At 38.3% G+C, this 18300-nt stretch overlaps 2 protein-coding genes across 2 annotated transcripts; one reads left to right on the plus strand and one right to left on the minus strand.

Moving 5' to 3' along the window:
* The first annotated feature begins 2621 nt into the window (after positions 1-2621).
* Positions 2622-4143, plus strand: LOC132557693 (P2X purinoceptor 7-like). The gene is made up of 3 exons (XM_060222214.1): positions 2622-2944; positions 3371-3586; positions 3929-4143. Exons 1-3 carry the CDS (start codon positions 2703-2705, stop codon positions 4086-4088), a joined length of 618 nt encoding a protein of 205 aa, XP_060078197.1. The 5' UTR covers positions 2622-2702; the 3' UTR covers positions 4089-4143.
* A 951-nt stretch (positions 4144-5094) lies between these two features.
* On the minus strand, positions 5095-5963 carry LOC132557684 (uncharacterized). The gene is made up of 2 exons (XM_060222202.1): positions 5430-5963; positions 5095-5169 (listed from the first exon to the last, which is right to left on the minus strand). The coding sequence occupies exons 1-2, from the start codon at positions 5811-5813 to the stop codon at positions 5095-5097; spliced, it is 459 nt and encodes a 152-aa protein (XP_060078185.1). The 5' UTR covers positions 5814-5963.
* Between the last annotated feature and the right edge of the window lie 12337 nt (positions 5964-18300).

An 18300-nucleotide genomic window follows, 5' to 3' on the forward strand; every position in this document is an offset into this window, starting at 1 on the left:
TGTAAGAAAGGGATAACACGGGGTCGGAGGATCTCATCTTTATACTTAGCTGCTGTTAAATTGCCATCAATAACAACCAATTGTGATTTTAACCCGTGTGAGATTCCTCCCCACACCATTACTGAACCGCCCCCAAACCTATCCCTCTCTACAATGCAAGCGTCCGTAAAACGTTCGCCACGATGTCAGTAGACACGTTGACGGCCGTCAGATCGAGAGAGACAGAATCGAGACTCGTCCGTGAAGAAAACTTGTCTCCACTGCCTCAGTGGAAACCGTCGTGGAGCATGAGCAGCGACCCAGGCCATACCACGCTGACGTCGAGCAGAGGTAAGGTGTGGACCTACATAGGGGCGACGTGCTCTTACACCAACTTCTCGTAATCGATTCCTTACAGTTTTTGAACTTATAGGACGCCCATGATTTCCACGAACATTAAGTGTACTCTCAACGGCAGTGAGACGCCGATTACACACATGAGAGACGACAATATAGCGATCCTGACATCGTGATGTTACGCGCGGACGTCCTGACCTAGGTCGATCGGCTAATCGCCCAGTTTCCCGAAGACGTCTTACAAAACGTTCTATGGTGGAAACATTAACACCAAAGTGCCTAGCAACCTGATTTTGCAGCTGTCCTTGCATCAGCATCTGAATGGCCTGACCCCTCTGAACTTCTGTGAGTCGTGCCATTCTTAAAACGAATCGAAATCTCAATTAATTTTAGGGAAGCAGTTGGTCTGTATAAAGACTAACGAAGAGTGACTTGACCAATGCTGCATGAGACCAGAACAACACGGTGCACGAGATTCTTGTTTTTTCCTTCCTCCTTTTACCAGAGCTGCGCACTGTACCGTGACTAAATTTTCGATACATGACAAGGTGTAATAAGACCTAATTAATCAATCCACAAAGTTTCACTTTATTTGGAGAACACGCTTTCAAAATATCGGAATAAATATTACCCTGCGTTTCTTTATCCTTTCAGTATATATATCCCAACATATTACTGGACTATAAACAGACATCAAGGCAATTTGGACATATATCTCAATGGCAAATGCACATAACCTCATAATAGCAGCATATTAGAGATCACTATCAGAGAAAGGAGATTCACTACAACAACTGGAAATCTCTAGGAACAGATTAGGCCAAATCAACAATAACATTCATTTGTGGAGATTTTAACAATTCTCACATTGATTGGAAACCAAGCCATCACAGGTAAACTAGAACAAATGCAGCACCAATGCTTACTAGATATTATGGAAGACAATTCATTTACACATTTATAGACAAACCCACTTGAGGCAACCACATACTTCACCTCAGATTCCTAAATAGACCATCAGTCATAAACAAAATAGACACAACACCACCCATTGGCACAGCAAACCATGATATTGCATACACAGAAATAGATGTTAGACTCAAGAGATCCAGGAGAGCAAGAAACGTATTTTTATACAACAAAGCCAACTGGAATCAGATAAGACACTGAACTTGACAGTACATTTGGAAACCATACAAACGAAACTACAGACTCACTTTGGAACTTGTTTATATCCACACTTCACAAATCCGTCAACAAAAACATACCACAGAAACTGCTGACTTAACACATAAAAGAATATGCATACAAATCCAAAGTCAGACCTAAAACAGAATACTGCACCTCCATGTGGGACTAACAACTAAACAAACCAAACCTGCTAACTTGAAAAAAAAAAAACAAAAAGCTGAGCTGCACGTTACACGACAAACAGATATCACAATACTAGCTCAGTATATAATGACATGATGGAAAACCTCAGCTGACCAACTCTAGCTCTACAAATACAAGATTAAGAACAAGAATCATATTGTTTTACAAAATTAGACAAGTTTACCCTTACACATACTGACACGTGTTTGCCACCAATGACACTTACAGGTACTCATTCTTCCCACACACAATACGACGTCTGGAACTCTCTACAAGTGGCAGCGGTACAAAGCACTACAATAGAGGCCTTCAAGTCACACATTCACAACATCACCATTGAAGACTTCGAACTCACTCCTATACACTGTCATTGTTTTTAAACATTTTTATCTTAAAATTACGATAAAAAAAACTACCATGCCTCTGCACAGTCATCCAGCTTACCAATTGGTATAGCCTATCATCGATTTGGCACCACAGCAGACGTTTGACAGCAAGAACTCGGGTAACTTAGAGAATACCCGAACGAAATCTTACGGGTGCATTCGCTAGGCAAAATACAACGACTCGCATTCCTTTTTCGCCATCGTCTAGTCGAAAAAAGAAATGAAAACGATGTCTTGTAATTTCAAAAAGATAAAAGTATATACATTAAGACCTTGAGAATTATGTTTGAACGCCATAATATTACACTCCATACTGTAAGTGATTTAAGAACGACCCTCATACTTGATGAGTTTTTAATATTACTTTAAAGTGTACCTAGATTACGGTATAGTATTAATTAATATTAATTATGTTTCCTTTCTTATTAAAAAAAATCGGAAACCCGGTCAAAATTTGTCGCTTAGTTTTTGAGATATTTGTCGTTAAATTCACCGTTCGGAACCGGTTTGCACCTGTCGATGGAGGCTAATTAACACACTTCCCAACTTCCGGTTAACAGACCGGAAAATCCCGTGACGTCACAAGGGTAGCGCTTGGTCTAAGAAATGATAATGTCGGACAGTGATAACAGCGAGTGCGAGTGGTTCGAAGACTCAAACAATTCGGAAGAATGCAGCCTGAATTTAAGCTTTGAATCTTCTGATTACGACACGGAGGTTATAGAGAGACAAGCTGGTATTCAACCATACCAATTTGAACCCGAGGTAGATGGTGAAAGCAGTCCATCTTCACCTGCGTCGTCTACACGTAGCGATGATAATGCTGATCGCCTGGGATCCTTAGACTGGTATGTTCAGAGATGTTAGCTTTCACGTATGATTATTTTTTTCCAGGAATTTTCCCTTTTCAAAATGCATCGTGCATGTTAACAAATGCGGATTTTCAGGATTTTTTCTCCACTTGCTCAACCTCACAAGTCCGACTTTGTCGAGATAACAGCCAATGCCTTTTTTTTGCATTTACAATTATTTGACTTTTACATAATACCCACCCCTAAATATTTTGTGTTACATAAATTAATGTGCATAGCATTTCTTTTTACAAAGGAGAACATTTCCTGGAAACAAAGTGTATTCTTTTGCTATGTCAAATGGTACTGGTATGTACTATAAAGTGTTGAATAGAAAACTTCTAACAAGACATTTTAAAGGTATTTTCACACCAACATACTAGTGAATTATGTATAAAACACAGAAAATTTTATATGTTACAGGTGTCTTTGCGGTAACTGCAGTCTTATGCCTACCATTGAGGAGTGCAGGTGCTGTAGTGAGATACACAGTGTACTGAACACAAAAGACGACATACCAGGGATACAGTGCATAACAGACCATCCTGGATTTGGGCCAGTCTGTTTGGATATTTATGTGCTGAGAACATCTTATTTCCAGTACAGACAACTTCATGGAGAGATACCAGAATGCCCTGAGTAAGTTATGATGTTTATCTACAGCATCAAATTTATTATTATAAAACTTGAAACATAATAAAATAATTCATTTGTTAAGAAGATATTTTAAAAATGATGTTACAAACTTGTCTATCAAGTTACAGGTCTAAAATACTGCAAAAGAACCAATAACCAGACAAGATAAAATAGATTTTCAATAATAAGTCAACATTTCTGAAAATCTGGTTTGGAATTGTTACACATATGTATTGTAGAGTTACTTGTGTTTACCATAATTCACTAGTGCTTGCATCCTCCGCAGATTAATGGCAAACTTGGCATTAACAATGATTACAGAATATATTGTTCTTGTTTTATCAGGAGATACCGCTATACAGCATACAGACAATTTGTGAGATGGTGTTGGGGGTACTTGGGAAAAAGCATAAGAGTGCCATTACCTGCGTGTGCTGTGAAGATTATTAGAGAAACATTTCCTGCACCAAATGGAAATTTTAAAGGTTTTAATTTTGTGCATTAAAAATATGTGTTGAAAACATTGAAAGAATGACATGAAACAATAAAATTATAATTGATATCTGATTGTTGTTTTTTATTCATATATACACTTGAAACTGTAATAGGATCTGTAAGTCTCGTCATGTGACCTACTAGAACATACCACTTAACTTGAACAATCATAACTATGAAAACGGAGGATTACCAGTAGGTACGTTTTTAAAAACTCCTTGGGAAATGTGCATTTTGTCGAAATTGAAAATACTTTTCTTCTATAAGACTACTACCTAAAACGTCAGTTGGTACACAGAAGTAAAGTAAAACAGACTTGCAGACCATATAAAAAAAAGATGAAAATTCATGTACATGTATGTATTTTAAATGTTCAAGTTAAATCTTGATTCCATCAATGCGACAGCTTCCATTTTTACAGGTCTGACAAAATCACTACAGAGTGGTGGGGGTTGGTCTTTAAGTAGCATATCCTCCACTTGCATCGTACTTTTTTCTGCCACTTGTAGCACTTCTGCCATCAGTTCATGTACATAGTCTGTAAGATAAAAAGTACATATACAAGTACACTGGTTTTATTATTTTTTCCAATCACTATTACACAAAATCTGACATTATTGCTAGTAAAGACTTTAAATGTTTTGTATACATGGACATATTTTCCTGCAACTAAAATGCAAGTTGTTAATTGAAGAATCATGTACTGCAATATATAGAATACTGAACCTAACCTAAAATATTGAACTCGTCTTCATATGCAACATAATACTTACCAAATGTTTGTTTTGTTTTGACTTTTCTGACAGTGTATCCACCTTTCTTCTGTTTAGGGTAGATTATCTTAAACATTTTCTCCCCAGCAGATGTCATGGCTTGTTCTCTTCTCACATTTTCATTGTGGTGAAGTGCAGCTAGAATCACCCTATTCAAAGAGATGCAACAATATTTAAACTTTCCTGATTAAGTATCATCAATATCTTAAGAATTAAGACTGGCTGCCTAAATCTTTTACATACTCATACATCAGGATCTTCCTCCACCTGAGTGTCTGTGGATACCGTGGAACTCTCTTTCAAACATTGCTCGACTATCTATAAAAAAAAATCAAATTTATCATACAAATAATGTACATGTAGTCACAGTGTAGCTGTTTAATACGTACATTTAAGTTAAAACTGAAGATACCTCGCATACACTGAAACATTTACTGGGAAAAGGTTTATTAAATGCTAAATAGGAGTATTGTCCACTAAGGAAGGCTGCATTACTCATTACCTTTTCTACTCAGATACTACTATAACTTATATGATATACATAGGCCCTAGATCTTCATGTATTATGTAATAATTACCCTTCTGTTCTCTCTTTTTGCGAAAGCAGTCCGTGGTCTTTTGACAGGCGTTTCCTCTACGTTGGTGCAGCCTTTGTTAATCGTTGGCACAGCATCTTTTATTAGCGTTTTCTTTTTCGGTGGTGTACGTCCCATTGATTGAAGAAATCTGTACTGCATCGGGTAGCAGTCCTCACCGAAATGTTCCGAACACAAAACTGAATGTTTTGTTGGCCCGTCCCACAAATCCCTTTTCCTCCGCACAAATGCAGTCCAAACTTTGCATATTTCCGGTCTGTCTAATGGGAAAAAATGAAGTGAAACACCGTCTAAAGTGGTGTTTCCACATCCATACGCTACACATCTCTTCCCACGTGAACGTTTGTTGGTCGGAGTCGCTTCCATAGTTAAGCTAATACTTCGAATTTCGCACGTTTTGAATAAAAATAAATATCACTTGATACGCACAAATATGGTAGGATATAAATACAGGACGAGAAGTATGAAGATTAAACAACCAAACGTCTGTTTCACATATTTTCGACAGTCTACACGCGAAAGTTACCTGGCATGGCGGGTCGTCCCAAATGCTACCCTTGTGACGTCACGAGCAAATAGAGCCTCGATTTGATGTGAGAGCGGTTTATTCAAAGGTATGTTTTTCGGTTTTTGCCGTAAAGCATCAAAACTATAAAACTGAAATGATTTTTTTATATATATTTATGAACGTCTATATACATACCAATTAACAACTATAAATAAACATGTAATCTAGGTACACTTTAACTAAATAAGTTGACCAAGCTTTGAATGAATGTAATGTTGGGGAAAACCAGAAACCAAGGTTTCAAAAGAATATATTCCCTAAGGCAGGGTCAGCGGACTCACGTTTTTGCAACAACACCATAAATTGAGTCGGTGGTGTGTGGGAGTGGCACTTTATCTACAGCTGTAATTCACAATATTATAACACGAATTCTCATACCATAAGCAATTCTGGAGAATAGATTGATGTTAACAACTGTAACCAACATGCACCAACACGAAAAGAAATACGACAAAAGGTTTTAGTTGGATATAGTGTGCATAATATTTAAATAACTGTGTGAGATAAAGACTTTTTTGTACGAACTCATAGTCTCAGTTATTCTGTTGTTCGATAGACTTTGATAGATTCGGTCCGCGTGTACTCACATTGTGATACTCAGAACTGAAATAACTTATTAATTTTCCATAGGAAAAGGGTCAGGTTCGTACCGACTTCCACTAAAATACAGTATAGCATTATAGATATATGTGTCTCCACAATGATTTCATGTGAGATTATGAAACGAGTTTTTTAACAATAATTCATTTTTGTAACGAATTGTATAAATCACAAAAGTAATAAATTGACAGATCACCCGCCATTAGGCAGCCCACTGACTGTATGACTGATTTAATATAGGAATGCCACTATGTGATACAGAATCCCGTCGTCTTTATAAGCTCTATAGTATGTCGTACTGTACCCTAAATTTATTTTAACTATGTAATACTATTGGAGCAATGATTTTATGACTTGATTGAAGAATTCCGCGCTAACATCACTCCACATATCTTACCTGGATATTCAAGTTCATTTCATATGCGGAAAAAAACTTCGCCAAAAAGTTAAGTTGTCGTTATTGATATATGGTGGGAGCGGAAAATACGTTCCTCTCTCTCTCTCTCTCCTACGCGCAAAATGTGGTTTAGGCGGAATTGGCAAGTTTTACTTCGCTGTGAGGAGACCATTTTCTAGTTGGCAGTAGTCGCATTTAACTATCAGATATCATTCATCAGATGTTTAACATTGTCAACACTCATTTTATAACATGAAAAGTAATTGAAATAGCCATTTACATAGCATAAAACGTTATGAAGGGTTCGAGAATTCTCTCAATATTATATGGGGTGTATATCGGAACCCCTCTCCCAGAAATGAGAGAAAATATTATTGCAAAGAGGACTTACAGAATCACTTTCCCGTGCCAGATCTTAATTAATTTCAAAAGTGCCATGGCTCACAATAATACATACATGGACTTCGTGAATTTGTGAGTTTTACACGCTAACGTGGTCTATAGTACACTATGTTTTAATTTTCACATAACTATATACACATTAGCAAACTTTATTAATACCGAAAGTGATTAGTAAAGTTAAGACCTAATACCATACACTCATTAACTACTTGCACTATTTGCCCCATCCTGACAGTTTCTTCTCAATATTTTCTACACCTTACAAAGATTACACTTCCTCCTATACAAGACTTCCCGTAAAATGTCCCATTGACTATATAACAGATTTATTTCAATAATCTCCACTTCTCATTAGCATTATCGACCAAACATAAAATTTGACTTTCGATATTAAAATTGACATTTTTAGTGTTGATTTACAAATAAGTATTAGTAGTGAATTCTACCTAAATGTAATGTCTTCACATGACTTTGAAATGTACCACATGTATTTGTGAGTTTGTGGTAATGTTGGAGTATAGATAGACATATGTGCTAATGTACAGTCATAATATGGTAGTTTTTTCACTGTGGTGTCTCCAGTTGATCATTAAATTTATCTGGTACTATACACCTCAGTTGAAGACCCAAGGTTCATGTGGTGGTTCCAATTATCATTGAACATCCTGTGTCATTTGGCAAGAAGTTTACAATTTCCTCCAAGTTGCTCTGTATGAAATGTGATGGACCATTCTTAAAATGTTTTGTAAGCTGGTCACCAGCTATAATAATTTAATGTTACTCTTTGCTTTACATATTCCAAAGATACAGAGTACACAATTCGCCTAATATTGAAAGCAACACTCTTGGATGTTGAAGATGCTTCATTAATTTGGTTTCATTTCCTCATGATATGTGATTGTTTCTGAGGAAGCAATCAATGGCAACTTACTACATTTCCTGTATATATATAATTATCCATCTATGTACAAGTGTATTATAGCCAACCTTCATGTAATTGTAAGGTTAGAGGAGTGTTTTTACAGCTAGTTGGACTAATGCAACCATGGAATTGTGTTGTTATGTACCTATACAGTTAGCTGGATTAGAACAATCACAGAATCATCATCTTATCTACTTATACAGCTAGCTGGATTAGAACAATCATGGAATTGTTACATTATCTACCTACGCAGTTAGCTGGACTAGAACAATCACGGAATCATCATCTTATCTACTTATACAGCTAGCTGGATTAGAACAATCATGGCATTGTTACATTATCTACCTATACAGCTAGCTGGATTAGAACAATCATGGCATTGTTACATTGTCTACTTATACAGCTAGCTGGATTAGAACAATCATCGAACTGTTATTTTCTTATACAGCCATGAATGTATTTTTTAAATAATTTTTCAAACAGTAACGTACAACATAGAAGCAAATGTAGCAGGGAAGCAAAGTAGGTAGAGATTGAAAGAATCAATGACAATAGAAACAATAAAAAAAACAACAATAATTTGAATTTAACAAATTTAATAAACAAAATATACAAATGCTTTATGGCTGCTATGATTTTTATGGGATCTACAAACATTCTTTTCGAATAATGAACAGGTAAAATTTACAGATAATTTTATTTGTTTTATGAAAGGAATTATGAAATGATGCCTTTTGGAATATAACAAGGTAACATCAAGAATATAAATGTTCCTCGGTGTTACTATTAAAATCTGCACGAAACTGATGTTGAAAATTTTAGCCTAGATATAATCCATAGAGTCTCATGTGTATACTCCTTGGTACCCTGTCCTCTTGTATTTCAATGATTGTCAGTTAATTAGTCCTCCCAAATATGAGGTCACTGCTGCTTGTGTCCACATCACAGGATCAGGTTCATTGACATCACTAGCTACTCGATGTTTCTTCTACAGGAAAAGAAACTAGATTAAATTCACATTTTAATCTACTTCAATACTTAATCTGCAAAAAAGGTAATATCTTCACAACTTATTCATGTAAACAATCTAAAAGTAATATAAAGATATATCTCATTTTGTTTTTATCTTTTATTTTTTCATTGTAATTTTGATAATGATACGTTTCGTGCTTGTCTGTTGATAGGTGTCGTGTCTGTCATTGGTATGTTGGTCGGTTAGTGTCATGTCTATTGTGTGTATGTCAGTCAGTAGGTATCGTGTCTGTCGTTAGTAAGTTGGTCGGTAGGTGTCGTGTAATTCGTCGGTCAGTCGGTCGGCAGACGTCGAGTCCGTAGTCGGTCAGTCGGTCGGAAGGCGTCGTGTCCGTCATCTGTCAGTCAGTCGGGAGGCGTCGGTGGCGCAGTGTTAACGCACTCGCCTTTCACCAAGCCGACCGGGGTTCGATTCCCGGAACGGACGTGAAAGGTAAGGGGCCACCTGCCGGACCACGTGGGTTTTCCCCGGGTACTCCGGTTTCCTCCCACAATAAGACCCCTCGCGCGCTTACATCCGGGCCAACAAGAGTGATTAGTATAAGTTGACATAACTTGTTTCGCAATTGTTGTAAAATAAATAAAGTTTATAATAGTCGGGAGGCGTCGAGTCCATCGTCGGTCAGTCGGTCGGTAGGCGTCGAGTCCGTAGTCGGTCAGTCGGTCGGTAGGCGTCGTGTCCGTAGTCGGTCGGTAGATGTCGTGTCCGTCGTCAGTCATTCGTTTGGTAGGCGTCGAGTCCGTCGTCGGTCTGTCGGTCGGTAGGCGTCGAGTCCGTCGTCAGTCAGTCGGTCGGTAGTCGTCGTGTCCGTCGTCGGTCAGTCGGTCGGTAGGAGTCGAATCTGTCGTCGGTCAATCGGTCGGTAGTCGTCGAGTCCGTCGTCGGTCAGTCGGTCGGTAGGCGTCCAGTCCGTCGTCGGTCAGTCGGTCGGTAGGCGTCGTGTCCGTCGTCGGTCAGTCGGTCGGTAGGCGTCGAGTCCGTCGTCGGTCAGTCGGTCAGTAGGCGTCGAGTCCGTCGTCGGTCAGTCGGTCGGTAGGCGTCGTGTCCGTCGTCGGTCAGTCGGTCGGTAGGCGTCGAGTCCGTCGTCGGTCAGTCGGTCGGTAGGCGTCGAGTCCGTCGTCGGTCAGTCGGTCGGTAGGCGTCGTGTCCGTCGTCGGTCAGTTGGTCGGTAGGCATCGTGTCAGTTGTCTGTTCGTAGGTCGGATTGTGTCGCGTAATTCGTCTGTAGGTATGGCTGGCACCTACTGACCAATGATGCATAGGTCGGTAGGTGTTGTGTCAGTCATTAATAGGTAGGACGGCTGGTGTCCTGTCAGTCGTTGGTACGTAGGTCAGACACCTACTGACCAATGTTACATAGGTCGGTTGTTGTCGTTTCAGTCGTCAGTACGTAGGTCAGACACCTACTGACCAAGGGTACGTAGGTCGGTAGGTGTCTGTCGTCGGTAAGTCTGTTGGTAGGTGTCATGTCAGTCCTCTGTATGTAGGTCTGTAGTTGTCGTGTCAGTTTTCGGTGCGTAGGTATGTAGGTGTCGTGTCAGTTTTCGGTACGTAGGTCGGTAGTTGTCGTGTCTGTCGTCGATACGTAGGTCGGTAGGTGTCGTGTCTGTCGTCGGTACGTAGGTCGGTAGGTGTCGTATGTGTCGTCTGTAAGTCAGTCGGTAGGTGTCGCGTCTGTCGGTAAGTCGGTCGGTAGGTGTCGTGTCAGTTTTCGGAACATAGGTCGGTTGGTGTCATTTCAGTCGTCTTTAAAGTGTTATGATCATCAGTATAATGTTGATGATAGTTTTGTCGTAGGATATTACTTGTTTTACCTTAATAAACAATGACTGTCCTAGTCTTTCAAATAAATGATGGTTAGACTAAATGAGAGAACAGAAATGTTAGTCAAGTGGAAATGGATAGCGGGTGCATGCTGCATACTTACAGTAGTCTGTCTTGTGTCTGGCACTTGAAAAATTAACGCGTTTTGAATCAACATAACATACACACAATTCCATTCTTTTATTTCAAAATACAATGAAAATCGAATAAAATCAAAGCAATTGACAATATATACTTACAATGATACTTTTTTTTGGCAATCTTCTCTTTTTCTCTTCATTTTGATGAAAGAAGAATGGGCAGGGGTGGGGCTGGGGGAAAGTGATAAAGATCCAACAAGAATGAAATATGTACATCTTCAGGCATTTTTCTCTAAATACAATAAATAAAATGGGTAATTTTATATTGATTTAATGGATCAGAAGTCAATGATAATGCATTGATGAAAATTCTAAAACAAATTGAAGTTATATGGAATGATCTCCTTTTTTAAGTATCCATACAGATTACAATATATTAAAAAATATTAAATGTAAAATCTATTTAAATAAATACAAACAGATGTACATGTTTCTTGGGGCAGTGGGGACATGCAGGCAAACTTACTCAGACTTTCGTTCTGGTTTTTTCAATCAGTTTCCTAGTTGTATAATCTGTAATTCAAAAGAAAATGAAATAAAGGTAATTTACTGTTACAGATTAATGTAACGGGTAGTAACAGGCAACAACAGAAAGTAAGAGTGAAAGTAGAGTATCATAAAGTAATAGTTGATAAATAAAGAAAAATATATGCAACTTACTTCCTTCAAGTCCAGTGTACTGAGCTTTGTATTCCCTGTTTACTCTATCAATGTGGTTATTAAAGTCCTGTATCAAAATAAAAAAATGACTATATATCACAAGAAATTCATAATTAAAAGAAATAGAACACATTTCAACATGCAATATGGTGAAACTTAAAACAACACTTAAACATTTGGTCAGATGTATTTGTTCTATATATATATATATAAACAAGGAGAAGTAACTCTGTTGTAACAAACTTCAATATTTTAACTGATGACGTATGCAGCACTTACAAATACGGATACTTAATAACAAATATATTTGTAGTCCTATCAAGCAAGGAATTTATTTCATAACAGTATTTCTTAAGTTCCTTTTTAGAAACAGACAAACTTCAATATTTATATTTATTGGGTAAGACAAGCAGGTATTTCTTAACCTTTTCTCAGTAACGGAATCCTACTTTGATGAATTCCAATGAAAAAGATTACATAAAAAATACAGAACTTGGGCTACTTCATTACATACTTTTTACCATTCATAAGTATGGGAGTTAACGCAATTTCATTCTTCTTAAAATCTTAAAATATAAAAATTAACACTTACTTCACTTAATCTCACTTAATACTACTGAGTCCGTGACGTCTCTTCTGTCCCTAACCAGTTTCACCAGGCCGGTTGAGCGTGCCCCAGGGTACCGCCGGCCAGAGACCCTGGATTCGTCCTGGGTTGTTGTCAGTAGTCTGCTCATCACATTGTAGATTAATAATTTGAATAAGTCATTATAAAGCATACTGCACTGTTGTCAGATTGGTATAATAACAGATCCCCACCCCACCCCACCCCAACCCTAACCCCTGCCCCATCCTTCTCCTCACTTCTCCTATGACACTTAGCTAATCATTATATATTTAATTATCGTGTCTAATAAGCCACTAGTCACTGTTTGGTTAGATATGCTTTTTATGACGCATTATTATACATTAAAAAGATACATGGATATTCTATGTCTTTGGATATCTTTAACATTACGATTGCTGTGTGTTCATGATATATAAATACGATAGGATATGGAAAGGATATATATATCTAATATATTTAAATGTTGGAATTCTATGTGATTGTAGTTTGATTGAATCATTCTTAACAAAAAGCGTTTTCATTTCCTAGTTTTCCAAAAAGTTTTCAGTTTCCAGTAGATGGCATTCAGTGACGATTTACACGTATCGAGAAATAGAAGATTGTCGATTAATACATTTAAATCAGTGATATAAGACTCCGATTTGAGCAAGAGACTTGTAACAAATGTCCTTGAAATGTTGCATGCATTCCCAAGTACATGTGGCGTTTTATAGCTACTGTAACTGGTATGAAAATGCCGACAGTTGTTTCAATCGCCACACAATCTGTCAATTTAGAGAGCGTGCCAGCAGGAAGCTTCAGATGAAATGTATCTCCAACCGATATTCTCTTTCTCCTCCTTCACTCCCTTGTTCCTATCATTCTTCCTCCCTTTTCCCGTTGTTTGGTTCGATTGTACCGGTAACGATTTATACTTAGCTCCAAAATTGTACAACGTCTCTGTCGCCGATACAATTTGTATACATCACGTCGTACGAATCATGCTTTACTCAGAACACATGCCAGAATTCAGCACGTGCACAGTAACACACCTGTCAAACTTGTCCAATATCCATCACGTGCTTCTCAGCAGAAACGTACGCGTGTTACATACGTCTCTGTTCTCAACAAAGCGCACTGTATGTAATAATAACTCGTGAATAACATAGTTGAGCATAAAACCATGGAAAAATGGATTTCTAATGCGGTATCACTTTCCGTCCCTCCATCCATCCGTCTGTCCCATTTCTAGAACAGGTCTTACTTTCAGTGCAACAACGGAGGTGGGGGCATCAATCGTGCCCCCGATCTTCCATATCCAAATCTATCGGATCTACAGTAGTGATAAGGACCGTGAAAGTCCGGTCAATTTTGGCAAGAGGCTCTGAATATCAACGTTCATGAAGGAGATGTATGACTCTAAAAACGGAAATTTCTTCAGAGTACGTAGATAAAGGGAACTGGGGTCATAATCACTTGATGATATTTTTAAATACATTGCAATTACCATATTAGGAACTACAGAGAAAAGAACAGGAGTATGTTATAAGTTTATATGCATGTGACGATGAAAAGATGATGATATCGAACTGCTGATGCCCAGTATGAACATAAAAAAAAAACATAGTAACACAATAACAGTTATGGCTGCGAGAAAGCAGAAAAGAAGATTTGAAAATTGTATTGTGAAGACGTGTAAATGCAAAATAAACCGAAACGTGTACTGAGTGAAATAACAGCAGCCATGAAAAGTATTGGGAATTATAACCAGACGGATTGGAAGGGGACAAGTGTAAGTTGAAGAGAGGCGTTATTGGGTGTCCGGAGGATTATTATGGAATTGTTGATCCAGCCCATCCTTCTTACTACCCATTTACTATTTAACATTTGATGTTAGATCAATAACTGATTAAATTACTTCAAAATCCGGATATATACTATTTTGAAATTGGTATTTTGTTTATTCTTACTTATAGGTACATGTATTTTATATAGAAAGATAACTTGATAGCAGCAGAGACGTATATAATATTGGGGAATTAGGACCGATGGAAATCTAGAAACATGTACCGTATCATTTGGAGCATTTCATAATAAAAGTTATCAGATTGGAACAAATGTCAAAAGAAATTTAAGATGTATTAAATTTTCAATAATTTCCATATTTAATGCATGAATGAAAGTTTTTTTAACATAATATAATTATTAGAAAAAAAAATCTTTATTACATCTAAGGCACCTTAGTACTATGTTTTTCAACTCTTGACTTCATGATTCTGCCTTGCTTTAGTTACATGTATAAGAGTATAAGTATGTACTAAGAGACATGATTTCTCATGTAAAAATAGAGTATTAAAAATGTTTTTGTAATTTTTTTTTTAAATAAAATAATAATAATAATAACAGAGACGTATATGTCTCTGATAATAATAATAAAAACATATCATTGAAAATAGTTTCCATGAAAATCTATCAAATACAACCAAACCAAATGGGACAAGTTTCACCAAGATGTATGGTAAGCGTGATTTTTCAATACCGGCAACCATCCTATGTTAATATATAATGTTGTACAGGTTTTCCGGGGTTTTGATGTTCAGAATCGTGGGCTTCGCTATTTGTAACGGTTCAGGGGAAAGTGCAAGGGATGAAGTTTTAACCAACATAGTTTGTACACAATAACATACATACTTTTGTCAGGAGGGATCATCAGGAAGTCGCATTCACCATGGACTTCTAATGTTGTGTTGGTGAGGAAAAAAGATGGCAGTTTAAGGATGTGTGTGGATTACCGGCAATTGAATAATCGCACTATCAAAGATTCTTACACCTTGCCTAGAATAGAGGAGATCTTAGACTGTTTGAGTGGTAACAAGTTTTTCACTGTGCTGGATATGAAGAGTGGTTACCACCAGGTGGAGATAGATGAACTACACAAAGAAAGAACAGCATTCACTGTTGGACCGTTAGGATTTTTAGGTCATCGGACCCGAAGGGTCCGATGACCTATAGTCATCATGCTTCGTCCGTCGTCGTCCGCCGTGCGCCGTCGTCCGCCGTGCGCCGTCCGTAAACTTTTCATTCAAACGACTTCTTCTCAAATACTAGAAGGTCTAGGGGGCTAATACTTGGCACAGAGGATACTGGCATGGAGCTCTACCAAGTTTGTTCAAATGAATGACCTTGACACACTTTAAGGGTCACAGTGGTCAAATATGTTAAAATCTTCAAACAACTTCTTCTCATTAACCAAAAGGCTCAGAGTGTAGATATTGGGCCTGTGACATGCTGGGATGAAGGACTACCAAGTTTGTTCAAATGAATGACCTTGACCCACTTTAAAGGTCACAGGGGTCAAATATGTTAAAATCTTTAAACAACTTCTTCTCAATAACCAAAAGGCTCAGATTGCTGATATTGTGCCAGTGGCATGCTGGGATGAAGGACTACCAAGTTTGTTCAAATGAATGACCTTGACCCACTTTAAAGGTCACAGGGGTCAAATATGTCAAAATCTTTAAATAACTTCTTCTCAAATACTAGAAGGCCTAGGGGGCTAATACTTGGCCCATAGCATGCTGGCATGGAGCCCTACAAAGTTTGTTCAAATGAATGACCTTGGCCCACTTTCAAGGTCACAGGAGTCAAATATGTTAAAATATACAAAGGACTTCATCTCAATAAGCAAAAGTCTATGAGTGCCGATATTGGGTCTGTAGCATGCTGGGAGGAAAGGCTACCAAGTTTATTCAAATGAATGACCTCAACCCACTTTCAAGGTCACAGGGGTCAAATATGTTAAAATATACAAACGACTTCTTCTCAACAAGCAAAAGTCTATGAGTGCTGATATTGGGCCTGTAAGATGCTTGGAGGAGAGGCTACCAAGTTTGTTCAAATGAATGACCTCAACCCACTTTCTAGGTTTGGCTTGCTTTTTGTCAGATGACCGTTAAGGCCCATGGGCCTCTTGTTCGAATTTAACCGTATGCCTTTTGGATTGTCCAACGCCCCAGCGACCTATCAGCGTCTAATGGAAGAATGTCTTGGTGATCTTCATTCGAACATTTGTCTTATCTATTTGGATGATCTTATTGTGTTTTCAGATACTTATGAAGAACATTTACGTTGTCTTGAAAATATATTTCAGAGACTCAGGGATTGTGATTTGAAGTTGTCGCCAAAGAAATGTTGTTTCTTCAGGAATCGAGTGAAGTACGTAGGACATATTGTATCGGAGGCTGGTATAGAAGCTGATCCAGACAAGATTGCAAAGATTCGAGATTGGCCAGAACCATCAACGCCTGAAGATGTAAGAAAATTTTTAGGATTTGCCGGATATTATCGCAAATTTGTACCCAACTTTGCTCATATTGCCAGACCGCTCACTGATTTACTACCACCTACTCATAAGAAGTCAGCAAAGTCTAAGAAGCAGGAAGAAGTTGAGTGGAAATGGGGCACCCGGGAAAGACTATCATTCCAAAACTTGAAAGAAGCTCTTTCATCACCACCTGTTCTTGGATTTGCCGATTACACCAAACCATTTGAGCTTCATACAGATGCCAGTTCAATCGGTTTGGGAGCTGTTTTGTATCAAGACCATGATGGTACATGCCGTCCAGTTTCTTACGCCAGTCGTGGACTTACAAAAACGGAGAAGAATTACCCAGCTCATAAGCTAGAATTTTTAGCTATGAAGTGGGCCATTACCGACAAGTTTCATGATTATTTGTATGGAAACCACTTCACAGTTTACACGGATAACAACCCTTTAACTTATGTACTTTCGAAGGCAAAACTGGATGCTGCAGGCCATCGCTGGTTGTCGGCCTTAGCTACATACAACTTTGACATACGCTACAAGCCTGGAAAGAACAACCTGGATGCAGATACTTTATCAAGATACCCAGGACTTGAGGATGATTGTAGGACAGACATCCAACACATTACCAGGGAATGCATCAAAGCTGTGTGCAATGCCATCACTGAGGGATCTCCATTTATGGAAACCATGTGCATGTCAGCTGAGGTCTTAGATGATACCGACATTGGACAAGACTTCGGAGAATACACACCCACACAGATGAGGAAACTACAGAGTGAGGACGGAGCAATTGGTGACATATTGCCCTATGTCAGGAATCATCAGAGGCCAACAAGATTTATGGATAATTGTAATGAGTTCAAGGTCTATGCAAAGAAATTTTACAACTTAACTCTCTCCAGAGGGGTCCTATACAAGAAGACTCGAGATGATACACTTCAGTTAGTATTGCCCTTGTCATTGAGACGGAGGGTGCTTCAGGCCTTACACAATGACATAGGACACCCTGGGCGTGATAGGACGACGTCAAACATACAGGATCGATTCTATTGGCCTGGAATGTGCAAGGACATAGAGGAATGGGTGAAGCTGTGCGATCGCTGTACCAGAGCCAAGACACCAGCAAGAACCCGAGCCCCACTTGTCAGCATACAAACATCACAGCCAATGGAACTTGTGTGTATTGACTTTCTTACACTAGAACCAGCCAAAGGAAATTATCAATATCTTTTAGTGATAACCGATCACTTCACTAAATATGCACAAGCCATACCTACTCGGAATATGTCGGCTCATACTACTGCAGATGCTCTTTACCATAACTTCTTCATCCATTATGGGATGCCCAAGCGAATCCACTCCGACCAGGGAAC

Source organism: Ylistrum balloti, unplaced genomic scaffold (genome assembly GCF_031769215.1).
Source record: "Ylistrum balloti isolate Yb309-2 unplaced genomic scaffold, AGI_CSIRO_Ybal_v1 Utg370706, whole genome shotgun sequence".
Lineage (NCBI taxonomy): Eukaryota > Metazoa > Mollusca > Bivalvia > Pectinida > Pectinidae > Ylistrum > Ylistrum balloti.